Source organism: Acanthopagrus latus, chromosome 12 (assembly GCF_904848185.1).
Source record: "Acanthopagrus latus isolate v.2019 chromosome 12, fAcaLat1.1, whole genome shotgun sequence".
NCBI classification, from domain to species: Eukaryota; Metazoa; Chordata; class Actinopteri; order Spariformes; family Sparidae; genus Acanthopagrus; species Acanthopagrus latus.
In genome coordinates, this window is record NC_051050.1 from 20926897 (window position 1) to 20945012 (window position 18116).

At 42.2% G+C, this 18116-nt stretch overlaps 1 protein-coding gene across 1 annotated transcript in view; it reads right to left on the reverse strand.

The window, feature by feature from the left end:
* LOC119029989 (netrin receptor UNC5D-like) overlaps positions 1–18116 on the reverse strand; it is a 187991-nt gene that overhangs the window by 49363 nt on the left and 120512 nt on the right. Inside the window, exons 5-6 of the mRNA XM_037117275.1 lie at positions 6610–6753; positions 6273–6376 (exon numbers count right to left, since the gene is read on the reverse strand). Coding sequence (XP_036973170.1) covers positions 6273–6376; positions 6610–6753 — 248 coding nt within the window. The remainder of the gene's footprint in view (positions 1–6272; positions 6377–6609; positions 6754–18116) is intronic.

Consider the following 18116-nt stretch of genomic DNA (forward strand, 5'->3'; position numbering starts at 1 on the left):
AGATTAAAATGAAAGTCTGCAGACTGACGCTGAGCTGGACCTGTTGCTCGCTGGCTTGGTAAGTTGTGTGTCTTGTGTTGCTGCACTTGCTTGATGCTTGGTTGTGTTAGCAAAGTTGTCAGCTCGCTATGTTATGATCACAAGTCAAGTCAGCACATTTTGACAGAGGTTAAGCTGGTGGCATGTTAACAGAGAAGTGTTGTCTCCGGTTCAGACATTGACCGAGCATGACAAAGAAATGCCCGAGCGCGCACGTTTACTTCAAGACATGACATTGTTATTATGTGCCGAGTTTTGTAACATCATGATACATCGGACAAGTTGTTACAGAAACCTGAGAGATGATTACATCCCAACAAAATCCAAGGAGGCGGCTGGTTTCATCGAGTTTCCACAATAAAGGCCACTGACCGCAGTGATCTGGTGCAAACATGCCACAGAGTGAGGATTTTTGTTTTTAAGTTGCGTTGAAGCTCGTTGCTGTAAAGGAAAGCGACGTGCTGGATTTATAATACAAGACAACGCGAGAGCATTATTATGAAACAAAATACAGCGCAATAATCGATTTATCTCACATTATTATCCGTCGTTATAATAGCCGGGAGCCACAATAATTGAAAATGGATCGATTAATGCCTCTTGTACCGTCACCGCCGATTCATTAATAAAACCTCAACATCTTCTTTGAGGTGAGTACAATTTAAATCAAAACACTCCACACTCCTAAACAAACACTAAGAATATATTAAAAAGGCAAATTTAATTTCAGTTTGGCTTTCAGAAGAAGAAGTGAGAAGATTATGTGATTATTACGCTCTGATCAGAGACACTTTTGCGGGTATAATCTGTCTTCTAAACAGCCTCCCTGTCTATAAAAAGCCGATTCGAGTCAGAAGTTTTCGGCCATCTCGACTCACCAGTAAACTGACGTGGATATAAGCTGTTTCACTTTGATACGTTCTCTGTGGTCGGACTCACAGCCTGTGCGCAGATTATTGCCTCTATCACTGCTGGGACAGATAATATGGCATTCTGTGACTTTCATTAACATCCCACACAACAGCCCAGTAAACTCCCCGGTGGCTTAGTTACAGTGAGATGCGGATAAAGTTCTCCCCTCTCTCACTGTTAGTGCTGCCTCCGAGAACATGAAGAGAGCGGGCGACATAAGGGGATTTCGAGCTGTAAAGTCGGCTCTGCAGCGTTTGTGTTTTAAAAACAGCATGCCGGAGTCGGAAGTCATTTCGTTTGCATCCTGTCAACTGAGCGTTTTATTGTCAGCTCTCCTCCCCCCCCCCCCCCGAAATTAAATGTTTGCATTTTTCTTTCTCCAACAACACAAGTATTAATTTCCATCTGGATGAGTTGGGAAAAGTACGAAAAAAAAAGATTTGAATAAATGTCATGACCAAAATAAACATGCCTCCGAATACAAATGGAGTTCAGCAGAGCACCGCTGCACCGTGACCTCAATTCCTTAAACTTAAACTGTACAGCTTCTCTCTCTGGCAGATTTTTTTTTTTTACAGCGCCCGGTTACAAAAAAAAAAGGCTTTAACCTCTCAGCAACGCCTGAAGTCATGAAAAGAGAAAAGTACAGCCGCATCCCCGGCTCCGGAGTGCGTCCTGTTTTTTTTCTCTCTTCGCGGTGCGAGTCGCACTAGAGGGAGCTGGATTTGTCCCTGCATTATTTACTATAACCATTCTCTTTGTTAGCCGGAGTCGCATTAATGAATGCATGAGGAGTTGCCTATTTGATGACCAGAATGCATGGGGGATACTCATGGTACACCGATGCTCCATTTGTGTGAGCTGAATCATTCATCACATGCACACGCACGCACACACACACACACACACACACACACACACACACACACACACACACACACACACACACACACAACAGCACTGTTGTATGTGCGTTATGTGTGCTGTGGGGGGATCCTTGGACATCTTTAAGGAGTCTCAACGCCCCCATCTACTGTTTTATTTTGTGATCAAGGGTTTATTAATACGACAATACAGAACCAATAACGCAACCAGGAAGAGAAAATGTTTGGGCCGTGTAAATTTTCAGGTACATAATCGCACACAAGTGCTGAGTTTCAGCTTGAATTTAAGATTTACAGTCGCCTCACCCTCGCTTACAGTGGCCTGCGTCGAGTCGGTGTTTTGGTTTGTCCTGTCTGGGCTACTGTAGGAACATGGCAGTGTGTCAGACTTTGTGGAAGAGGACTCGCTCCCTCTGTAGATATAAAAAGTTAATTCTAAGGTAACAAAGATTCTTCGTTTCAGGTGACTGATTCTGATTGCAAGGGCTTTTTGGCTTCAGTCTTGTGGCAAATGGTGCACATAAACAAACTCAGCTGCCTTGAAGCGTGCTGAATTATCTGTCTGATATGACACTGTGGGTTGTTGATTAAACCTTATTCAGTCTCTTTGTTTTAATAAAATAAAAACACAGTTGATGAAAGGCAAAAGTAAAACTGTCAATCGAAGAGTATTTTTACCAGATCCTTGACGTTGGCGTGTTGTGTAAACTTGTGATGTAGCATCAAATCTCTTTAATTTTTGCAGCAAAAACTTTGTATCACATTTAATTAAAGCATGACTAGATCATGCATACGTTTAGGATTAATGGATGAAGAACAAAATTACTGTGTGGACCGTGTTAGTGCACCAGCTAGCTAATGCTAATAATGTTTTCTGAATGTATTTCTAATGACAAATTTCACTATACGATAAACTTTAAAGTCAACAGGCCATAGTACCGTCAAAATATCAGTTTAAACTCAGATCAAAAGAGTCGTCTTAACGTTAGACAACAAATCAAGCAGGAAAATAATTTTAGTTCATGTCATAAAGACGGACTTATTGTATCTTTTAAGTTTATTGGTATTATGGTTGAAGATGTGTAACTTATAATGGTGGCACATAATATCAATTTTTTTAGTAATTTACACTGAATAAGCGCACTTAATGCACACAACTCACCAATCTCCTGCAGCAGCTTCCTGTTGTAGGGAAGCCCTGACGAGTCGAGTACTGAGTGCAGTAGAGTTCTACAGCTCAAGGATGAAAATGTATGATTATTACACCATGGAAATGCGATCAAAGTTCATATGTGTCTCACCTACCAGTTTATAACAGTATCAAGAGCGGACAGGGAAAAGAATGGAATTGAGCATTTCTAACTGCACTCGGTAATCGACTCGCCAGGGCTTCCCCTCAACGAGCAAGCTGCTGGAGCTGCTTCGATAGAAATCCGGCAAAGCTAGCACATGTTTGATACCTCAAACTATGTGCTGGGACCCTATTTGTACTGTTGCTGAAGTTTGGTGCTGTTCTGAGCATTATTTGTGGCTTTTTGATGGCGGTTTCTTAGTGGAGGCATAGACTGCAGTGTATTGTTATCGTCTTTTCCGAGGATGCTAAAACTACATAAGCTAGTGGTCGGAAAACTTGTCCTGGGGGGGTTCTTACTTGGTGTCACAGTGTGTTAGACCATGGATTAAACTTTCACCGGAATATCCCTTTAAGCAGGAACTTGTTTTAATGGAGCTAAATTAGCAAAAATCTCCTGTCTGTACTTCTATCAGTGCAGATACTGTAGGAATATGTTTACCGTCCTGCTGTAATGCGTACAGTTGGGAGATCATGTATAAAAATGTCTATAAGTCCTACGCCGATTTGATGTGGCTGTCAACGCCCTCAGATCCCCTTAAAAGCAGTGAAAACCTATTTTCTGTGCCAGCTTTGAACATGAATCAGAATCTGATGACAGTCTGTGGGTTGTTTGGGCACTGTCAGTCAAATCTGATCAAACCACACCCACACAGTCCTGATGAAGAAGATTGGCTGTTTTTTTTTATGGTGTTATACTCTTAACAAACACTATAGTTGTTTGTTTTTTTTTTCATTTTTTTAACCTTGATTGCTACATATGAATATTCATTGAGGGAGAATAAATGCTTATGAATCGAAGCAAAGTTTACAGGGTTTTTTAAGCTCTTCCCCTTCATCATTGTTTCACAGTGAATCCAAATGTGCTGAAAAATAAGCAAACTTATTTAAAAATATGAATACGGCTGAGTTTAATCAAAAGATTTGGTAACACTTAAATCAGGGTACACATCTTAACCATTAACTAGTTGGTCGTGCTCATTACTTATTCATTAGTAGAAGCTGTGCGGTTTATTAAGTGTCAAACTGCTGATGAATAAGTTATGAGCAAGTCCTCACTTCAGAGAGAGGAACATATTCTAAGTTACAGAGAAGTAATTCAGAGTCATTCGGACACTTTTAACACTCATACTTTTGTTTTTGGTGACTCAGGAAAATTTCATTTTTACAGGTCATGAAAATTCCTTGGTAAAATATCTGAAATTTCTTAGAATTTACTTAGTAATTCAATAATTTATGGAAAAACCCCCAGATATTATTCATTCTCATTTCAAGTCAGTGGTTTTGCATACCGATCTCAAGTTTCCTGGAAATATATTAAAGAAATGACCAGCTATTTATTGTCTAGTAATTATTATGGTAAATGTGTTACAGGAAATCAACACCAAGTTACAGTACCAGGAAATTTGCCCACCTGTAAGAGGAAAAGTTACCAAATATCCTTGAATAAAAAAGACGCGAGTTCTTGTTTTCAGATTTTACACTCTGTAATGATTATGCCGCTCTTGATTGATGATGCGAGTTAGCTGGTACAGAACATTCCACAGTTCTTAATCACCTGAAATGTGTCAGAAATGTGTTAAACCTTCCTCCGTTACTTCCTCATGTGTTGTCACACCCAGTGTCTAACATGTAAAATCTGAATAACGCTAAGATTGCCATCCATGTACAGTACCCTGGGGGACCACTTGTCTTACACCGTCAATCCAACCACCCATGCTGCTGTCACACTGCTGGCCTTTTAAAACCCGTGCTAGTGCAGTTCACTCCAGAATAATAATAATGAAAAAAAAACCTCCCCCCTTACCTTGTTATTTATCATTTTAGAAAGTTCGAGCTGTCGAGTTTTGGAGGTAGCGACCTCGGAGATGTCTGCTTTCTCTTGAATATAATGGAATTAGATGGCACTCAGCTTGTGGTGCTCAAAAGTGCCAAAAAAAAGTCAACAGGGATGTCTCTTTCCAAGAAATCGTGACCTGGTAACTCAGGAACAAACTTAAATACCTTATTAAAAAAAAAGAGCTGGACCTGATATGTAAAACCTGAATAAAGTTACGATTGCCGTCCATATAAAGGTACCGTCATCAGTAACTAGTGGTCAATGCCTTTCACTTCGTCATTCCAGTTCCTCATTCTGGCGTCACTGTCAGCAGGCAGCAGACACAGAGTCACCTGTCACTACATCTTGTCGCCACAGTAATGGCAAAAAACACCAGTGGATCCTGGGATTTGTCCACAGATCAAAATCTATCTCTATACCTTCTTATATTAAAAAATATCAACATCTGTGCCTTGTTTTACTGCCACTTCCAAACATCACTTGCCTAAACAAAACTTCGACTCTTAGCGTCATCAAATACTGGTAACTTCTTAGTCTGTGAGGACCATTTTGCGAGTAATAGTGGGAGTTCTGGTCCTGTGCTTTGAAATTTGCCGCTAGGACTGTCATTTTTGTTTACGTATGGATATGGACTGTGTCTTTAAGTAAATGCAAAGCTTCAGATGCTTGGGCACACAGGCTTTGATATTGACATATCTGCCTACTGAGCCTTTATATGAAGGCACCCAGCATCACAGCACACACACAAACACACACACATTGACACACGGCGCTTGACAGGACAGTCCACAAGAGCCTCATTTTATATTCATAGTAAAAATTAAAATGGCAATGACAGGCTCTCTCTTTCAGACTCACACACAAACACTCAGACTCCAAAGAGCGAGAGAGGAGAACGACGGCGGGAGTGAAATGAATACATGGCATCTAAATAAGTCATAGTCGTCAATCCCTTTTTACCAGAGAACATAGCGAACAGAGAGCGAAGCGATGCGCATGAGTAGATATAGAACTTCCAGGATGGAGGCAAAGAAAAACCAAACAAAAGGCGTCTGCAGCTCATCAACTGCAGCTCTGGCTTCTACAAAACTGCAAAGAAAAAAAAAAAGCACAGATGTGTCTGTGGCTGCAGACTGAGAAAACATCGTAACATGAAAACAGAGTTACACTGTAAGTAAAGCAGACAGATGACTGCTCCTCTCCAGGCAACACAGGAGAAAATGTTTGAAGTGCAAGAAGCCCTCACCTCAGCCACAGGCACTCCCTCTGGGGGACGGCAGTGCAACACAATCATGCCATTCAGAGGCACCTCGGTGCCTTGGGGGTCTTGCTCAAAGTTCTTCCTCAGGTCTAGGGGAGAGAATAAACAACCTGCATTAAAGAACAACCACCGCGGCAAGAAAGGAGCACCGAAAAATGCAATTTGTTTCATGTGTGACCTTCTTCCCCCCCCCGCACGTACGCACACAAACATGAAAACAAACGACGCCTTATGCAAAATCATGGCAACCCGTTTGAAGGGGAATAACCTTTTCAGATACAATAAGGTCAGCGTCGTATCAAAGTGACACAGAGTTGCTTACAGGCGATCCGGACAGTTGCCTTGCGGCTCTTGGAGGTTCCCAGGTGGCTCCAGGCGACGCACAGACACCAGTAATCCTCCGGGCCGTGAAAGTCCTCCACCTGCTGACGTGACACGTTGATCATCACCTCTCGGATCTTCAGCCCTGCAGACAAGAAGACAGTTGATTGCTCAGATTAGCTTTCATTATATCTCAGGGATGATCAATGGAGGAGATGAAGATTTGCAGGGAGCGGATGGCGAGTGAAATTTAAATTTGATAAGATTATCAGCAGGAAGCAGATCTGCCACTTGCCGGGAGGATGAGACAGAGAGAATAGATTTTAGTTTATATTAAGTATTTAAACCTTACTTTACTTTAATCCGGCTCAAAGTCACACAGCTGGATACTTCATTGTTATTATAGATATTAGTATTTACTTACATTACTGGCCTTTTCAAATCTCCCTTATTTAAAAGGGATAATTCACCCCCAAATCTAAAATAACGTACTTGGTTTTTGGAGATATCGGTGTGTTTCTGTAGCATAATCGTGAAAGAGGCTTTAATTCTGATCTGCAATGCAGTTCTGTGTAATGACAAATGAACCACATTGAACCTTGATTCATGGTTTCATCCTGCGCAGTCACAAGGACGACCCGTCCAAGAATAGATGCATCAGTAGAAAATCTGTTTGTTTTTTTTTCTTTCACCAAACTGTTTACAACCAGGGCTGTGGATTGTCTCGAGTAACCAGGTCATGTTTTGTGGAAAAAAAAAACATTGCTGCTGAGTTGATTTTGTCCTTTTTTTTGTTTTGGTTTTTGGCACTTTGAGAACCAGAAGCCATGAGTGCCGTCTACTTCCATTATATTTGACGAAAGGCCGACAGCTCCGTGGCAGATATCTTCAAGACTTGACAACTTACACCAAAACAATCTAGATGAGTAAAAAAGCCCAACAGGTAGAGAAAAATATGAAAAATATGAATTTTTGATCTTGGGGTGAACTGTTCCCTTAAAACTCAAGCTTAGGCAAACAGATGGCCAGGGACCACGGTGGATGTACTTGTACTCATCTCCTGTTTTAGTATCTGTAAAACATAATCAGTTTATACAGGGGGTGATGCTAAAGGCTTTCCATTGGAGGCATTTACCAAGAGGAGGAACACAGCAGCCTGTTTTTCTCTTAAGAGAGAGACCGAGCACTCATTTTTATGTTGAGAACACTGGAAGGGACTATAATTTAAGACAGAAACGAGAAACAAAACAATGCAATTAAAAGCCACACGCGAGCACATATTGTTTCCATGACTATCGAATCGTCTATTTTTGCAGCAGAACTCTGACTTCACGTCTCACAGGTCTTCCTTTAATATCGGTATATTGTCCGTGATAATGAGCTAGGCGTGAGAGCGGCATGTTTTAGAGACAGCTGATGGGAATCTAAAAGCCTGGTATTTCAATTAAGCCAGACCGCGCACAAAAGATGACAGGCTCGGACCATTAATGTACGATAGGTGGCTTCATTGTGTGTTCAGGAAATTGCAGCTTTCAACCGATACATGTGATGTCTGTCAAGCACGGTGGAAAACCTTAATTTCAGCCATGGCAGCCAACTTGAATGGATTCATTAAAATATAAATGCAGAGTTATGAACAGCTAATGTTTGGTGTCAATTCGCCGACCTCGTCACTCCCCGCAGCATGCAATTAAGACCTCACAGTGGGGGAATGGGGAGTGACAATAACAAATATGCCCCCCTTCAAAGAAAACCAGTATTCGAGCCTAAGAGTGGATTCTGGAGTGGTGCTGATTAAATGTGTTGTATGAGCTGCAGGGATGCAGTTTGTGTGCTGGAGTAAAAGCAGCGGTGTGAGATTGTCTGACTGTTTGATTCCTGGTTTGGCGATTTGGGTTGACGTTGTTCTGTACGATTTAACCACATCCGTTGTTACCTCCTGTAACCACCACGGTGTCGCCAAATCGTACAGAGCAACATCAAACCAATCGCCAAAATGAATGTCGGCAAAGTACGTTTTTGCAAATCGTGGATATGTTTATGGTTTTCGGTTAGGGTTAGGAACAAAAAACAACTTGGTCAGGGTGAGGCAAAGAGGTTGTTTTGGCTTAAAATATCTGCTTTTGTTGCCACAAGTGACACTGACTGACTCTTAAGCACTAACCTCAGTGACAACTACAAGGCATCTTCATCATGTGAATGCTTTTAATGTGTCTGCCGCGGGAGGAAATTGTGGGTTTGCTTGAACAGTACCTCAGTTCTCTAATAAAGCTGGAGCAGATTTAAATAGAGCAGCTGATATCAGAGAGATGGAATCACAAACAGTAATGCATCATTTCCTGTGAATCACACATCTGTGGGTAGGCGATTTGGGAGGAAATTGCAGAAGGGTGATATATCGAATGGCTATTGCTGATGAAGGTGACATAAATAAATAGTATCAAAAGGATTAAAACGTTGCAATTACTAGTCAGGATTATTCTACTTTTTCTAGAACCGCACAACAATGACATGTAGTTTTCCTGAAGGCGGTGAGTCAGTAAAGGCTGCACTGATTTTTAGTACAGCTAACAAGTCGTGCCTAACAACAGATCTCAGAGCAGCTGTTCAGAAATCACTGTAAAGCTCGGCCTCTCGTGGCTCATAGCTTAATTACTCAGCCCTACACTTGCAGAAGAGTCGTCTCTCTGCAGGCTCCTGCCATCGTGTCGTACACCGCAGACGGCAGCTTAGACATGGGCCGGGATTAAATGAAAACTAATAATGTGAAATGAAAGGTTATCAAAGGAAGCCTAATGAAGTAATGTTAAACAGAAATGTTCTCTGAAGACACTGTAATCCTCTGCAACGACTGACTGATATTATGTACAACGCACACACACACACACACACACACACACGCCCCTCCATCTACTCCTCCTTTCCATCGCTACAAATTAGAGACTTAATCAACATGCCTGATTAAGTGAGAGTGAGGCAGATTTAGCAACAGGGAAAATAAAAACACAAGATTGCACTCAAGTGAGGCTGTAAATTTGTATGCTTAGTGTCAGCGTGGCATTGTGCGAACAAAGAAAATAGGGAAGTGTTATTATGATATCAAGCCCCCGTGGTCCCCACCCTCCATCTTTACGTGGCTTTTGGTGAAGAGTCTTAAAAAAAAAAACCCAAAAACATCAACTTAGAATTTAAAACTCTTGTAAGCAACTGTTACAAATAAACCGTCCCCGCACCTTCTATCTGTCTAAGATACAACCTCTAAAGTGCTTTCTGACAAGCAATTTCACTACTGGATTATGACAATAGCCTGAAGCACGAAGAAGACGAGGCGAATGGGTTTAGGCATTCTGTCTCTTAATTTACAATTTCGTTTTTTTTTTTTTTTCACGATCAGACTCCCTCATCTTTATTAATGATGAGGAAAACAGAAGAATCTAATGAATAAACAACAGTCTACTGTTCCTGATGCAATGCTTTATGCTGAAAGCAGACGACGTGACTCATGGAGGGAGCGACGGCCTCGGCAGATTCACTCCAGAAGCTCGTTTTTTTTTTTTTTTTTTTTTGGCACGCGGAGAGAAATATTGAAATACAATGAGAAAAACAAATGTGACTCTTCCCGTGCCAGCCAATTTCATTTTCAACAATCTGTGAAAGAATTGTAATCTTTGTAAGTTTTGCTTAAATGAGTATATAAAGTGACTTGGAAGCCTGGGAAGATATCCTGATTGGATCTGACTGAGAACCTGATGAAACATAATGGTAGCAACTTGTCAATCACAAGGCAGCCATGTCCTAAAACACACTCTATCAGCTATAATTTAAGTGCCTTTGAGTAATTAATACATACACTGATGGCAGTGGCTACCATGCAAGGTGCCGAACAGCACATCAGGAGCAGCTTGGGGTTCAGTATCTTGCCCAAGGATACTTTGACATGCAGACTAGGGGAATCGAACCAGCAACCTTCCAATACAGCCACAGCCACCCACACAATCAACCTCATGCTATACTGAAGACTTGAAACTAACAACTGAGACCATACATTCATCAGAAGATTGTTTACTGAGATAATAAATCAAGTGAGAAGTAGGCTCATTTTTTTCATAAGCTTACATACAATCAGACTTCCTTTCGAAACCACTGGAGATGCCGTCTGCATGCTGTTCTGCATTAGTCTCATACGGCTCCACAACTCCACAGCATGGCGTCGACACCTCCCATTCTGGTACTGGGAGGGGATTGTTCGCATTTCTTTGAACCAATCGCAGTCATGGCAGATAGTGGAAGAGAGTTTAGAAGTCCAGTGGCGGCATCTTACACCAAAAGTCTCCATCCAGGGAGTGAGACTACTTCACTTTTCAGACCCAGAAGCTCTGCCCATATGTTACACAGTCAATGGTCTACACACACACACACACATATATTCAGACACCAATGCATGCAGAACTCGTCATGACTGTATGCCCACATGGAAGGGTGTCTATTGTCTGTTTGAGTGATGGTCATGGTGTTTCTGCAGAAGGCGAGATAAACAAAGGAGAGGGAATCAGAGAGATGCTCCGACTCAGGTTTCCTCACATTTGGCGTGGATCAAAGTGCTCGGCCCCTTTGCCAAGCAGCCTGGATTCACACTCGCTGACACTGTGTTAGAGAAATTACCCAATAACCGCTCGGTCATGTTGATGACATTCGGTCACTTCTCATTCAGGAATACAAAGCGCTCCTTCCATGAGCCCTGTCCCTGGATGCCTGTTTCCTTTTTTTTTTTTTTTGTCGCCTTGCCTTCAGGCTCTTGCCAGTGGCTCTTGACAGAGTGCCACAAAGCCTTGACGACAACTCTAAGGGTGGAACAGCTTTCACTTGCCCCTTCAATCACATCCTTTAATATGTCTCTAATGTAGCCTCTATAAAGGAGTCAGGAAGAGATACACCAATGCTGATGCTCACTTATCATCCCACGTCGCTCTCGCTCTCCACTCTCTCTTTCTGCCTTTCTTCTGCTCTGCCTGGCACGAGGCCTTTGGTCTGATTTCTCCCAGCTTTGGCCCATTGTTTCGCCTTGGCTGAGTCCATGAAAAGCCCCCCCCCCCCACTCCCCCGCACCCTGAGGGAGCCAGGCGACGCCAGCTACAAGTGGCTCCTGATCCAAGCGGCTCAGCAGAACTCGACTGGTCCGGCCCGGCTCGCGCACGGGTCCGGGATGTCTCTGTCGCACTTAACACCGCTTTAGACGGCAGGATTTTGTCGGAGTTGTGTTTGTCTGAGGGATCCTCGCACAGGCAGCTGTGTACATAGCGGGTGACACGGCGTGGGCTTCGGGTTGAGGTGGATGGATATAGCTTTAGGAGAGCGTCTGACTGATGTGAACTCGGCTCAGGGGAAGTGTTTGTGTGATGTGACATCGCGGCGTGCGGCTCGGCATGTTGGGGGCTGTGAGGGCTGGCTGAGGGCCAGACGCAGACGAACCCTGCTAGACAAGCGGAACATGCTCGCAGCAACATCTTCAGTCTGGTCCCAGCTGTGTGTGTCATACTTAATCCTGGAACCAAAGGGACGCATTACTCCGTGCATGAAAAAATCATGATAATTCAGGCATTAAAATGCTGCGAGTCCTTATTTGTGTCATTACCCCAGTCGCCTTTTTTATGTTTATCTGAAGAAAAAAACAAAACAAAAACGTGTCTCTGCTTATTTTGGAGCAAACTTCATGCATTCACAAGCGGGGTTTCGCTTTTTTGTGCGCCACTTCATTCATTTCACTTCCGTTGCTTTGTCTAATAACTTGTGACACCGAGAGACTCCGAGGCATCTCACTCCCCTCCCCCACCAGTCCCCACCTTTCTTTATTTGTCCCGGTTTCATGCCCGGCTGATGGTATCTCTCAGCTGCCTAGGATCATAATACACAACAGTGGAGTCGGTCTTTGACAGAGCATCAACAGGAACAGATATCCATACTTCCTCCGCCACTATCTCATCATCGCTGAATCTGCAAGGAGCTGCTATCCTCTCCTTCTAGAGACGACCGACGCGGTGTCCATTTTCAGCCTCTCTTTCACTCTCCCGCCGCCCCTCTCCGTTTCAAACGTCCTCGTTCTCCCTTTATCCCCCCTTTCTCTTATCGCCTCCATCAGGGTATCATCCTTTCAGCTGAAGTCTATAAGCACAGATATCCCCTCTGTTTCCTCTCTGCTCCTCTTTCACCCCGTCCTTCAGTAATCTTCTGAGTTCTATCACTCATTTCCATCTCCCACCCTTCTTTCAGCGGAGGACGAGAATAAAGTTGTTTTTCCCCCCGACAGGTCAGGATGCGCCTTTTCTTTTTATTTTGTCTTTGAAATTTTAAGGCAATCCGACGATAAATAAAAGATTCGCTGTCTGTAAAGACTCGATACAGCTTCCTAAAAATCAGTACACTGGAGTTTACCAGTGCGAGCTGTTTTCCTGAAGGGAGGTTAAAATCTGGGTAGCAATGATTACATGGAATATCCAGCTGAGCCTTGTCTGCCTGTGGTTTATCAAAAGGCTTAGCAGTTGCAAAGGGGATAAGGAAATAACACTGTTGCAGTGAATCTGAAGATGCACTGTGCTGTGCGGCAGCAATCGTGTTGTCTGGGAAGCTGATCAGGGCGCCGTTTTCTTGGCAAAATATTAATGTTAGCGATCAGTGATGTAACAATGTAGATAAAAACGGATTACGTATATTCTGCTATGATTAAGCATTTCTTAGTGATGGTGGACTGAACCTGCCAAAATCTGAGATAAATAAATAAATAAATGGTTCAGTTAATGAAGAAATATGTCATTAATGTGCCTTGGCAATATCATAACACATTAATTAACCTAGAAAATGTGACATAGATTACTTTTTTGTTTCAGCTTTTCACATATTACCATCTTGATGAGACTGTCTGTCTGTCTGTCTGTCTGTATCTACAAACCTTGATAGAAGCTGAAACAAACAAAACAATCATTTTGGACAGGAATTGGACTGTTTATGCTGCAACCTTCTACAAGCTCTGTAAATGTTTTATTTTCTGAAAAATGATGTCTACAGTACACAAAATGTGATCAATCTGACCTTTAACTACATTTATAGACATATGGGTCCATCCTGATAGATACACACTGTATTTACCACCCCACAGGATGACCTACTCTATTTTTAACTGTATTTACAGACATACACCGTTGACAGAATGACCTTCTCTCCTCTTAACCACATTTATTAAGACAGTTTTCCATTTTGAGAGATATTTCCTACCTGACAGGATGACCTACCCTTTTCTTAATACAAAGGTTAATAAATGCAGGGGCAAATTAAAACAGAAATATTAGTTTATGTTACATTTTATGAATCAATTAACGCCCTCAGCTGTTATTTACATGGAATATTATTCATTTTTAGCTTCAGTCCTTGACACATTCCGTTTTCAGTCTCAGGACACAGTTTAAGGTGTTGTCTTGCGTTAATCTTGACGACTCTTAACGGCGACAGGAATCACATAACAATATTTGAGTAAGGACTTGAATATGTTCTCTGCAGACAGCGCACTCCATTTGTGTTTATGTGTTGCAGCCATTACTGTCAGCCCCGATCAGCCTCCTGTTTCATGGTTCAGGTGAGGCCAGTTACCTTTAGTGCTAAAGCGAGGGCGCACTGAGAATTATGAGAGATTTTGATGCTTGTAAAGCCAGAAAAATACAGTATGGTGGCTCATAAAATGCACTCTGGGTGGCTGACACAGTCTCTTAAGTCTACACAATAGATACTTACACTTTTCATCAAACAGTTGTGCTTATCCATGGGGGGGAACGTGCGAGAAACTTCAAGAACACGCAGAGCTGCTTCTAAAATGAGTGGTAAGAATGTTCATACACAAAAACTGATAAGACACTTTAAATTCAATTTGATTTACTTACACACATTCACATTCTGACAGAGCAGATGTGGGCCGCAGCAACGAGCCTCCTACCGACAGGCGATTACATTCTGCCGTCCTCTCGCTCTCCCTTTCTGCCTCTGTTATTGTTTTTCAATGAAAAGAAACAATGGCAGATCTAGCTAACGAACAACCTACACACACACAAAAAATAAAACTTGTGAAAGTTGGGAATAAAAATCTCCTCCAGTGTTTACAAGCCTCGCTGATTTCAGTCATGATTGGACGTTTTTTTTTTTTGGTTGCTGTGCAGTATTAAAAAACACACAGATGTCAGAACCGCTCAAGCAGCGAACCCTAAACCAGCCTAATTACCCACCGGATGTGTGGCTGTGTGATAAAAATCACAAAATCTGGTTTCAATACAATGCAAGGCAGCGACAGGCGCAGAATCATCAATATCAATGTCGATAGCTATTACTATTAAAAGCTGCTAATGTACTAAAGCAATGTGTCTTGATTGATGAGGTGTGTGCATTATTAATAGGCTTTTTCTGAATACATTTTCATCATCACTGAATGATTTGCCCAACACAAAGCATTTCTTTTTTACTCCTTTCTGTTAATTAATGATTCACTAATTAATGTTCGGTGAAAACCTTCATGTCTGTGAATGTAGCTAATTACACTCCTTTATAAACACTGGATAAACCTTACAAATACACTGCTTAAAGCTCAACAGCTGGGCTATTCTTCTGAATGTTTATGTTTGTGTGATACACGGTTTTCACAAGGAACCGCTGCACGCTCGAGAGGATACCAAGCCGAAGAAATGCTCTTCTGTCTTGCCATTTTTTCCTCTGTCGTGTATATATTTACAGGTAGATACTTGGTAAAGCATCCCTCTTTGGGTAGCCCACCAGCTGCCTGGATTTGCCTCCACCACCAGCAGTAAGTTGACATGTCGTGTGTGTTCCTGTTTGGTATTTTTTTCATACCCAGCGTGTCTGGAACACGAGGTGTGAGGAGACAGACAGACAGACAGACAGACGGTTTTATTTGGATTCAAATGAGGCAGCTAAAAGCAAAGTTTTTGGTATTTCGGCGGATAACTTGTAGATGTTATAAAAAAAAAAAAAGAAGAAGAAGTGGAGTGAGAACGAGGCTGTTTTTGGTGCAAATTCACTCGGATGATAATTTGTTGATTCTGACAGTGAGCACATCCTTTGGAGGGGAAATGTGCAACAAACACTTTTCATTAAAAACAAGTTGATGCGACTTCAGAGGAACACTCTGCAGGAGGATAAAAATTAATTGGTGGTATGTATCAGAATTTGTCATCTAGCAGGTGTTTTATGCTGGAAATATGAAAGCCTTTTTTCTCTTTCGGTTACTCATTAAATCCCTACAGCCGTCTGAAGACAGCGGGACGGATACACAAGATAAACCTGCATCTTTTTCAGTTTGTGAAAGTAGCGCAACCGGGCAGAGCCACTGCCCGCAGAGATCGACTGATCCGTCGATTGAAATCACGTGCAAACATTACCAGGTTCCCGTAGACCGACACAGACTTCTGCACACATCAAACTGGTCAGTTGTGCCGCGTTATGTGACATCCTGTGGATTGCACTGGACTCAAGCAACTGTCAGTGACAAACACCACAATTAAAAGTTGCTCCGCTCTCATTATCGCTCATTATTCGCAGTCTCCGTCTGCCTCTCACTCGCTCCTCGAAAAACACTGGATTACTAGCGAGCCATATTCCCATGCGTCACGGCCTTGTTTTCTTTTTTTTGTTTTTGTCTGGCACTGTTGCGTCTCATTTTAATTCCTCAAATGCATTTTTTAGTTGCGATCGGATGAGATACAGCCAAATTACAAAAGTAGTATTCGATTGATCCAGTCGTATTAATGGCTTTCAACTAATGGTTACCACTTCTGTTGTTCATTTGTCTTATTGAAGCCTACCAGAGAGGGTTAAGCACAGTGGCTCACAGAAGAATATCAGTGGAAGCAGGACATAACTCTGACTCTGCCCTTTCAATATCTCCCGCAGTCGCCTCTAAACGCTGCGCCGTCTGCCTTTGGCAGCAGATTTGTTGTGCCTTATTACATTCACGTCTACAAACTCTGCATCATGCAAACATTATTTTCTACTTGGAGAAACTCTCTCCTCTCCTTTTAGTGAGCTATTCTCAAAACGCCACTCCGATTGCCACAGCTGTTCAAAAGGAATGAGACCAGTAATGAGGCCGGCTGAGAGGTTTAATGCCTGTGTCTCTCTGCCGGCTCGAGCTCTTACCTCACCATTTCAAAGTTTTCATTAACCCATCAAAAGCTTCTGCTTTCTGCTCCTCCACAATATCTGCGCCTTGCAGGAGTGCTTTGCTTTTTTATGTAGAGGCAACCTAATCTGTGTAGTAACAGGGAGAGTTTGACATTTCGGGGGGAAAAAAATGCTTATTTGCTTTCTTGCCAAGAGTTAGAAGAGAAGATCAATACCACTTTTATGTGAGTGTGCTAAATACTGTATGAAGCTATTGCCAACTTGGATCAGCACAAAGACTGGGGGTGTGGAAACACCTTGCTTAACATCGTCCAAAGTTAACAAAATCCATCGACCAGCTCCTCTAATGCTGTCGAGCAGGTTAAGTCTGGTTACTTTAATCTGTTCAAAAAGTGTAAAAATTACAAGTGAATGAGGTTTCTGCTGGGGGAAACAAGAAATATCACCTCAGACGTCATCCATTTACAGTTAATGTCTTGGAATTTGAATTTCTGATAAGTGATAACAACAAAGGTCGCACATCTAATAAACTCAACAGAGTCCTCCTTTATCTCACAAACATTTCTTTATTGATAGCTGCAATATATTTCAGGTTGACAGCGCACCATCGCCGAGCTAATGGTTTGTATAGCACAACAGCGTTATTATTCATGATAACTGCATAATGATAATAAATGGGCATTCATTACAGATTCTACAGCCTACACTATATCCTGCAGCGATACATGACAACAGCGTCTGGTTTCAATCTTTAGAAGATGAGAAACCACAATGAACTTTTTGAACTCTTGGCCTGTGCAGACAGCGAGCTGAATAGATGGCGGTGAACTAGTCAGATAGTCATAATATCTGGGGGATTTATGGGCAGAGAGCTGTTTTAAAAAACTAACAACATTCGGGGTATCTTAGCTCCAGTAGGAAATACATAAACCACAAGTCAAGAAAAGACGGGTTCTTTCAACATCTGACACTGCTGTATTTGTTGCCGTCTCTGAGAAGCTGCGAGGGTTCGGTTACACGCACAGCGGCTCTAAATAAATGTGGTCTGGCCAGAACAGCCAGCTGTCAAGTGCACAAGGTTGTATTAGCGGCGCAACAATAAAGTATCTGGAAGTATCTGTCTCACATATAACAAGGCTTAAAGTGACATTTCAGCTGAAAATCAAGCCAAAGAATACTCATCCGTCTCCCATGTCTACATTAGGTAACAGTATTTTGGTAAAGCATTCGTCTTTTGTGAGCAGCCTGAGTTTCCTGCCGTACAGAGACCACCAGCAGCAGCAACTTGACATGATGGTGTTTTTCTATAATTTTTTTTTGTGTGTGTCTGGAACA